At 37.3% G+C, this 10,374-nt stretch overlaps 1 protein-coding gene across 1 annotated transcript; it reads right to left on the reverse strand.

Moving 5' to 3' along the window:
- Positions 1–454: 454 nt before the first annotated feature.
- LOC135470254 (carnitine O-palmitoyltransferase 2, mitochondrial-like) lies at positions 455–10,327 on the reverse strand. The gene is made up of 15 exons (XM_064749076.1): positions 9,988–10,327; positions 9,054–9,106; positions 8,134–8,330; positions 7,478–7,537; positions 6,893–6,996; positions 6,085–6,218; positions 5,335–5,439; positions 5,101–5,198; positions 4,570–4,716; positions 4,085–4,205; positions 3,051–3,247; positions 2,585–2,754; positions 2,122–2,350; positions 1,625–1,816; positions 455–959 (listed from the first exon to the last, which is right to left on the reverse strand). The coding sequence occupies exons 1-15, from the start codon at positions 10,057–10,059 to the stop codon at positions 811–813; spliced, it is 2,028 nt and encodes a 675-aa protein (XP_064605146.1). The 5' UTR covers positions 10,060–10,327; the 3' UTR covers positions 455–810.
- Positions 10,328–10,374: the final 47 nt, after the last annotated feature.

Consider the following 10,374-nt stretch of genomic DNA (forward strand, 5'->3'; position numbering starts at 1 on the left):
ACCTCAGTGACAATAAGTGGTTATAACAGAGGTCATTACAGGGAAGGTCAAACATCAGTGCTTTGCTCGCATCATGAAAGTGAATTGCTCTTGACTACCACAATAACACCAATCAATCAGTCTTGTTTGACCAACATAAATCTGCAAATCCAGATTACTGCGTTTATTTGATGGCTGTTTTACAGAGTAGTCAAGAATATTTCACATATACCATGGTGGCAAGCATTTATCGTGGGAGAAAACTTTCCCATGTACGCCTGGAGAGGAAGCCAGCTTGTGCTGGACTTCAACTAACAGCGACCCCAGTGGTGAATGGCTGCTGGGTCACAGAGGCTGCCTGGTTATTGTAATAACTACAATCCAGATGTCTGAAATACCCCATCTTTCTTTGGCTAATGAGATGCAAATAAAGGCTGTTCCTATATAACATCACAGGAATGACAGAAAACCGAACTGCAAACTATAATACAAGTAATTTTAATCAATGCAATGAAACAACACTGCTTTTATATGCATTTTATAAATGCAATGTTTTTTCTGGTCAATTTAAGAAAAATGTTTGAACAAAAATATATATCCTTGTGAGACAAACTTGAAGAACATCAATATGGTGCACATCGAAACGATCACTAAATGATCATTAATGACGAATCGCACAATGAGCAAAGATATTTGTGTGTACTGCAAACAAGTGTGAATTGTCAACAAGATCAACATGTACTGTAGTTATCAAGAAATCTCCAGAACATCTCAGTATATATTTATTTTTATATAAATCTGAATATTTTACACTTAGTGAGGTAGCCAAGGTCATGACTTCTCATCAGGTTTTCTGCCCTCTAAAACATTTCGGATGTCTTTCAGGCTGGACCTAGCACATTCCACAAAATCCTTGACGTTACGTTCTCCCTTATAAGCAGTCACATTGAAGCCAATTCTGTTATCCTCAACAGCATAACCTAAAGGCAAAATAAAAAAGGAACATGTATAAAAATAAAATCGACAAAAAGCTATTCTGCAACCATTATTCACTTTCAAAATTTCCTGTACAATATTTTGACCAAAGAGGTCTATGCGGAATCTCGCTGGCTCAGTCTTATCTATTGCATAATTCTTCACGCACAGAATTGCTTTGTGAAAGATAATGCGTTGATGGGAAATTAATCAAAACAATCTGGAAAACTTTAGGTACATATATCAGATTTTTGATAAATTTTTCAAGACGGGCAATGTGTACATAAGATTTTGACAAGCATACTCCAGAATTGTTCATTTACAACATGGCACTGAGTTTTACAGATGGAGAAACACGAAGTGCCCGGCATACACCACAAACCTTTAGCAGGTTGACGTTTCCTGCATGCCTACCATACTTGTGACCTTCAAGAAATCATTTGGGAACAAATCCACTACACTTATTGTCCCCAAGACACCACAACTAGTGAGAGTGGGGGAATCTACAAATTCCCTGTCCAACGTCTGAACCTGCACATCATGTGTCTTTGTGACCAAAAGGAAAGTGCCTCTTACGACTACATCAAGCCAGCTCCCCCAGATCACTGTTGGACGCAGGGGAAAGACGTGAATTAAAATTAGTACCATCTGCATTTGACTTGTTACTTACCTACTCCATAGCCATCTGCGACAACAGGTGCAAATCCTCCAATCTCAACGGCAGGGCTGCTCAATGTGGAGGTTGACAAAATTATGTGGTTGATTTTCGAATAGGCTGGATCTTGGAATAAGGCAGGCAGGTTACCTCCCTTAGCTGAGGCCAGATTTTTAAGTGAGAACAAGTGGCGATCAAACCCTTGTCCTGAAAGATTCAATAGAAATAGTAACGTCCAGAAAACAAGACATCTGGGTAGAGACACAGCGCGAAATACAACAAAGTTTTCATGATTTACAAATGTGAAAAATTCAGACAGAACTCTCAGGCATTTACAAATTATCAAGTTTCTTTTTATGAAGAATTCTTTCACTAAATATCGTATTTCTTTTAACTTTCTTCATGGGCAACGTCAGTTTATAGCACAACAACTTTATAAGGCAACATCACAATAATTAAATATGTGAAACTGAACCCTATTATGTTGGGATGATACACTAAGAGAGCCCTACCCATAGCTGCTTCTTTAGTGAGCTGGGAGTGGGTTTTTGAGCAATTGATGATGGCTTCCTTCATTTCCTCAGCTGAAAACTCTGAAGGAGATTTAATCATCATTTCACAGGCTTTTTTTGTTGCCATGGTACAAGGACGAATAGTCTCTGTGCGGCCATGCTTGAATGCTGCTGTACTGCAGGACTCGTACGTTGCCGCAGTCTCTCCTCTTTGTTTGAAAAATGCCATCTGTCAAGAAATGGATAACTTACCACAAATAAATATGCAAAAAAGTAATTATTAAGAAATCCTAAGTAAACAAATGAAAGTAAGAAAACTGGGTTTTTTACAAGTGATATTATATTTTGCTGATTAACTAAATTTTTTAATACCACAGCATGATCTGAAGGGAAAGAGCATATAATAAATATAATGTATGAATGTCACTAAAATCAAAACTCAGCAAATACAGAGGAAACACACCTGGACTGCCAGCTGAAGAACGGCATCTGGGCTGACTTTCTGCTCTTTAATGAATTTCTTTGTGTAGTCCAAGAATTCCAGGTGATCAAGATCCAGATTTGATGTAGTCTCATTAAATTTTCTCTGAGCCTCCAAGATAGATGTCTTTAGGAATGGATCAAGCTTAAAATCTACAACACATACATGCGCACATATTTTCACAAATACATAACATTAATAATGTTTGACACCAACCATAATGATAGGGATCAGTCAAGGTATGGGTTAAATGGATTACATCTTCAATAGATGGACCGACTGAGACTGAAATGGCACCAAAAAAACCCTTAGCCATTTAGGCTGAAAGGTAATTACAAGTTACATTCTGTATCATACTTCAACTAAAGTTAGTCCGTAAGCCAATGAACTAATTATATTGAAATTAACATTAAAATTATCATGAACTACATGGCTGTTGTACACTTACCCAGCTTTTGCACTATGTTAGACGAGTCAACACTGGCAGGTGGTGAATTTGGATGCACATACGGATTGGTTATTGTGTCCTTAAAAACCTCGTTAAAGTACCTCAGCACTGCCACACCGTCACCCCAAGCATGCTCAAAGTTAACACATGCCCGCCCATCCTTGTTCAGGATTAAACTGAAGGACTTGTCAAACCACCTGAAAGCAGAGAAAAACTTCTTTTTTGTCAACAGCAGTAGTACTTTCATATATTTTCATGTCTTAAAACATTCTTAATTTGGTAGCATTATTTCAAATTTTCTTTGAAAACTAACTTCTGTTCTACAGTACAGTAACATTAACAAAAGTTTCTGCACAGCACTGAACAGAAAGCTACCCATGCAGACGGAATCATTCAGTCTTAATAGCATGTGGTATAGCATGCCTTAAGGCACAAGGTCCTGTCAGGTAACTAAATAGTGCTGTACAAATAATGTACAAGAAAATATGATAGTATTGTAATATTGGCAGTTGTAAAATATGCTTACAAGTATTTACTGTATAAAAGTACCTACTGGTTACTCTGCAGTATTTCTGCATGTATGTGAATGTTGAGTGCCCTGCGACCACTGACTATGCACCAATATGAACTTGCCAGGCTACAATGTCATTTAATGTGGTTTGGCACTTTCTGTACTGTGGCCTATGGTCAGGAAGGAGACAGTGCCATCGATTCAGCCTTGCCTTGAAGTAATGTTTATTTTTCCTGAACAACTGAATCTCCTCAGACTTAAACTAATGAACTGTAAGAGAAAGTCATCAGAAGAGGAACTCAAACATTCCTCTTGGCAGGTAGGTCAAATGTCATCACAGGAGGTCAAACGTTAGTGTGAAAATCAGATACCAGCAGAACATTTAGCTATTTGTAATTAATTCAAAAACATGTGTTACTTAAGCTATAAAAAAAACTTCCCCTCTACTAACAATAGCATGCAATCAGTGTAAAATACATCATGAATTTAAAATAAAAAAGGTTTCAAGTATGTAAATTAGTACCTGTTAGCCCCATTACCATGGAGAAAAAGGCGAGTGACTTCATTGGGATCTTGTGGGGCTAAATCTTCCAAGATGAGCACAAACAAGCTACTGTCAATTAACTGCACTGGAATCTCATTACCTGTCCATCAGAAAATTGAGAAGAGTTAATTCCTGCACTTTTTATTTCGTGGTGTCTTAAATGTAATAGACTGGAATACACTGACTACTTACAACCATCTCTCTATAAATTAAATTGGAATTTTGCATCATTCAAGGTGCACATGCATGGGATGACGGTCCAATAGGCCTTGTTGGTTCAATTGGGGTATAACAAATGTGAACAAATTTTGCCGCTACTGAACATAAAAGAAAAAGAAGAAGAAAACAAGCAGTTCTAACATTAGGATGTGAGAAAGCAGAGTACATGCAGTGCTGTACATGCAAACATAGGAGGTCAACAGTGTAGAGCCCCATCTTGTAATAGAAAGATTGTGAATCCTCACCAGCATTGATCAGTTGTTGTCGCACAGCTGCCCACTTGTCCCTGTTCTCTGTGGTCATAACCCCGACTGGAAACTCAGGTGAGGCACAAGTGTCAGACAAAATGTACTTCAGGTGGGCCTGGATTACATCAGGGGACAGGATGTTACCTGTGACAGATGAAGTTGCAATTTGTATGCATAGATAAATGGGGGTAAATAAAATGAAGAGAAGCCTGTTCACATACATGTACACGTGGCAAAGATATGAGAAATTTATTAGTTCCATGAAAAAAATAAACAACAGTATTACCATATCATATCAGTAAGCCATGTAATTCAAGCTGTATCACTTCCATTACTAAAAATGTACATATTTTGAGACTTTCATGTACTAGTGAAGAACAACATGTTCTGTTTTTAAATGTATGATGTGCATACCAGATACATGTAGGCAATGTTTCTTCAATAGGACAGGAAAGTATTCAGATATACCGGTTCTGGTAATTCTTATAATAGGGAATACACTGTTAAGCGACTGTTGATAAAGCTTACCATCTCCATCAAAGACATCAAATATGTAGAAGTTTCCATTCCTTAGTACCAGCAGGTGCTTGCCTGTAGGGTCAGAGACAAGTTCATCTCTACCCTTCCTGTGAATTTGGAAATACAAAATACTACTGAATGAGAAATAATAAGGGATCAAAGAACTTAATCTTGTAACATTAAACAATCCATTTTATTCCTTGGATATGTCACAGTTTACCAACTAAAAATAAGGTAAATTACCTTGGAATGCGTGTGGAGTTGAAAAGTCTGTCATACTGGCTCATATCCAGGGGGAAAGCTTTGTACAGATATGCCCCATACCATGCAAGGGCAGCTGGTAACCATCTGAAGACAAACAAATACTAGCACGAGATGGTTTTAAACTACCATGGCAATAAACCATTCAAAGACATACTAATAACAGTCTATAGCAAGCTTACTGTTCTCTCCAAACCACCACAGACAATGTTTGCTGTCACCTAAGAAGTGTGTATTTTCCCAAAACTCTCTGTACATAATCGCATCACTGCCGCTGTCAGGAATTCATTGAGGGATACAGGCCAGCAGTACCCTCAGGTGACATAAAAAAGCTGATAAGTCAGTCAATTTCAATCAACTGAGTCAATATTGTGCTGCAAAATGTTTCACTGACCTGTCTTCTGACGGCCAATAAATCACACAAACTTGGCTACTAAGTTTCCGGGATGGCAAAACAATGTCACCATTTTTCTGGAGCCAGAAACGAACAAAGGTGATTCAGTTTAAAACTCTCTCATAAAAGTAGTTTCATGGATAAAAGCAGTATGACATCTTGCCCTTTGTATAAAACACCTCCATTCTGGCAATCAACTCTTACCCCATGTTGTATCTCATAATGCATTAGGCACAGATGATGACATCTTTATACAATCAATCCTTTATCTTCTGTGAATGTTAATATAATCTATACAGATTCTAGCACATAATTCTGGAAGAGACACATAATCTCACCTGACAACTTTTCTAAAACTTTGTGTATCACTTTTTGTTGGATTCAGATGATATACCTCTGGCTCCAAAAGATTAGCCCGATACGTCTTCAAATATCGCAACGATGATACCACCATATTTGTTGCACGTGTCAACTGAAAACAAAATTTTGAAATCCACATATATATCAGAAATCCATGATATAAAGAGAGCTTTGGACCAATTCACTTTCAGAGACAAGGTTCAATACTGCACAATGGTGGAGCTTGAAATTCCTACTGCATGATGGCAGAGCCTGACACAACTATAATACAGTGGCAGAGCCTGACACAACTACTGTGCAATGTCAGAGCCTGACACAACTACTGCACAATGTCAGAGCCTGACACAACTATTGCACAATGTCAGACTGAGACAACTACAGGAAAATGACAGAGCCTAACACAACTACTTCACAATGACAGAGTCTGAAACAACTACTGCACAATAGCAGAACTATTGCACAATGGTGGAACCTTATTTATTTATTTGATAGGTGTTTCACACTGTACTCAAGAATATTTCACTTATATCACGGCGGCCAGCATTATGATGGAGGAAACCAGGCAGAGCCCAGGGTATGGTGGAACCTGATAATACAGATATAGCACCATGGCAGAATCAGACAAGACTGCATCACAATGACAGAGCTAGTACAACTATTGCAAAATGTTAGTTAAGTAATCTCCACAATATAGATAAATGTTCCTTTACAGAAGGCTATTCCTCCACATGTGTTTAGCGAAAATGTTCTTTGGTGAAATAAAAATGGATTTTCAGTAAGATTTACTTGATCATTATATTCCGGTCTTGGGTCAGGGTTAAAGGCCATGAATGGATTGTGGTTGAGAGCAACTGGCCTTCTATCACACAGGTACATGTTAAACCATGGAGCTGAATATGAAAATCACACATAAATTACTATTGCATAGAAACACATTCATTTTACTTTGTGGAGAGTTTAAATGCCTTCAACTATTTCGGCCAAGGATAATACAGAAATGAAAATGATCCTATTAACTGTATGGTGGATGAATAAAATGAAACAACACTGAGGAAAATAAATCTTATTACACATCAGAATAATTAAACACATTTTATATACATGAATATACATGTATTTACATACATTTTCAGAAATCAATGCACATGTGTGAGCATGCCAGAATTCTGTAACACACTTTTTTTTTGGTTTATTTTTTTACAAGATAAGAAAAGAAACATAATAGCAATTGCAAGATGCAATATGAAAACCAGATGGAAAATTCTACCATAATGTTTACAGGATAAAAAGGTTAATGTATTGCAACTTATAAATAAGAAATATCAGTGCATATATGCAAGTCCTTGGGGTTAATGAATAATTTTTTTTCACCTGATATATAGCTTGTATGTTTGTTTTGTTTATCAAGCATGACCAGTTCTTCGTGTAGTGCTGTAAAATAAGAAGATTACATCAAATTCAATCTTGTACTTCTTCAATGCCATATTTAATGTACATGTAAAAATAAGAAACTGTGTTATCAAAAGTTCCTCAGCTCTCAGTCGGCAGCTCATCATTCCAATCACAAACACTACTTGCATCTATATTGTCCAATATGCAATTTTTGAATGACTGTTTTTACATTAGATAATAGGCCTAGTTGAATGCCTATGATGATAATTACACCTACGATCAAAGAAATATGGCAACAAGACAGATAAATTTAAACACCAGTTAAACCACAGCTTCCTTGGCAAAGGTAGAAATTTTTTATTTTACACTGATAAGCTTCACAAAGTAAAGTACTGTGGCAATTCCAACAATTGCTGAAATCAATTTAGTATTTCTACAGTGTATAAACCATATACATGAATTAAAAGATTGAAAATATTTTAATAATTATGGGTTATTCAATGAATACCGATGTGGACGAGTTCTAACATTTGTTGAGTATCATAGTACTGTACACAGTACTCAACAAGAGAGTAGAAATATCTAACAAAGAACAGATCAATGGGGGTTTGTGGCATTACACTCATTAGGCCTACCTTTTCCTTCCCCATCTCTGAACTGGTTTACAATGGCCTGGGTGGTTTTGAATTCCTCTTGGCTAAGAAGGGGCTCCTGGGCCCTGAGGTACCTTTCACATGACTTCTCTAACTGAGGAATTGGCAACCTTGGTAAACTTTTCTGGAAGTGATGTGTAGGAACAATACTTCTTTGGAGAAAGTCATTGTAATTTGAGCTGAAAATAAGATAGAAGCATCCAGGTTATGATGGTTTGGTAAGAAATCACACAGAGTTCCATCATTATCATATTTCGTCTACTATTGTTGTGGAAACTAAAACTGTGCTGCTATAACCTGCACACAGCTCATTTCAACTGCCCTGCCCTCACAAATACAAACTTCACTATAATATAGTCAAAATCTAACTACATTTTCAGTTATATCGAAACTATCGTACAGGAACATGTAGGCCTACATACTATGTAATATGATATGACAAATTTCTGGTTATAAAAACTGAAATAATGCTGCACTTCATTTGTTTCAGACATCCAATATAATGTTGTTTGGAAAAGCTCATCACGCTTTGTTTGGTCATTGATGACCGTCATTCATATTCAAAGAAATGTAGCAGTTTCTGCGATGGTCACATGAATAAACCAGGGATCCCTTTGGCATCACGGCATTCCCAGTAAATGGAAATGGTACTTGGAGCAAATCACATTTTGTGACCAAATGTAACTATGTTACAAATTTCATAAACAAGCATACAAATTGCACAAAAATGTGACACATTGGAGATTTCTTGTCTAGATAGACTCAGTGTGCCCTTTTAAAGTTTTCAGATTCATTGTTACACTGATACAATGACCCTCAGAAAATTTAAAATAGCATACTAAGTCTATCTACATTCAAAGATTAATCTCACATCCTAACAAGTTGGACAACCTCGTGATTACCTGGTTACTGTACTGTAACATTGCACTGGTGAGGCTCCTAATATTTTCAATACCTAAAGGAATAGAAATTATAACCACATAAAACTTCATGAATAGTAAGACCAGTCTACAACGAACAAGTAATTAATCAAAGTATTTATTTTTTAATTTATTTGATTGGTGTTTTACATAATACCAGTACTAAAGATCACATATACGAGGGCTGTCGGTATTATGGAGGGAGGAAATTGAGCAGAGACCAGAGGAAACCCACAACCATCTGCTGGTTGCTGGCAGACCTTACCACATCAGCCAGAGAGGAAGCCAGCATGAACTCGACTTGAACTCATAGCAACTATACCAGCAAAAGGTTTTTGGCTCACTGCAATGTGCTGGCATGCTAACCCCCTCGACCAAGGAGGTCCCAAATATACAAAGTAGGTTGCTTGGAAGTTCTTATTAAATTCAATATGGCAAATGTACATTACAAGGATGCCACTGAGATAACAAAACAATTGCTTCCTTTACTTTAAAATCTAACAATGCACTTTCAAATGCACATAAATGCCTTTAAATTTTTGATGCCATCAACTTAGCTTTTCTGATAAGAAATAAATGCGTCACTTACAAAATGAAGTATGTTAAACATAGAGAACTACAGTGTTACTGTAACCATAATAAAGATGATCAGGTGTCCGATTAGAAAAAGAAAAAACATAACAGGGCGTTAGCCGATTAACTGATCAACATTGTTGGAAAATGGTGAAAATTATTTCTGCGTGGTAGAAATAGCACTGTAGAAGTCTAAGAGCTGTCTCCAGGCTCCATTTCTAGATTTCTAGGCTACATTACTGGTAGGCCTCGCTGAAAGTAGCCTATGCTTCAGATATGGTTCACAAAACTGTCTCTTCAAAATCATTCAACTCGGCCCATTAAATTCACCCAGAAAAAGTACCTTTTTAATGACATGCTGAGATTTACAGGCCCTGACATTGAGCGACTTCAGGTAACAGCTTGTTTGCATCATCGTGCGCGAGTATCAGTCTAGTTACGTATATGCATTCGCGGTCGTGCTTCGCGCTGTAAGTTGGAACCTGTCAATTAGGCCTATAATGGCCGAAGCCGAAAGTGGTGGTACTGAATCAAGTGTGTCGTTCAGTTTTAGCACTCTAGTTGTGAACTGAGACACCAGGTTTTTAGTTCATCTCTAAATAATCGTGCTTTTGGCGTGATAAAGTCGATCCAAGTTCAGGTCAGTCTACAGTCCCTCCGACGCCGGTCAGAGTTGTGTTCACTCTTGTGACCTTCGAGCTGAAGAACAGAACTCTTTAACGCGTGGAGG

This window comes from Liolophura sinensis, chromosome 7 (assembly GCF_032854445.1).
Source record: "Liolophura sinensis isolate JHLJ2023 chromosome 7, CUHK_Ljap_v2, whole genome shotgun sequence".
NCBI lineage: Eukaryota > Metazoa > Mollusca > Polyplacophora > Chitonida > Chitonidae > Liolophura > Liolophura sinensis.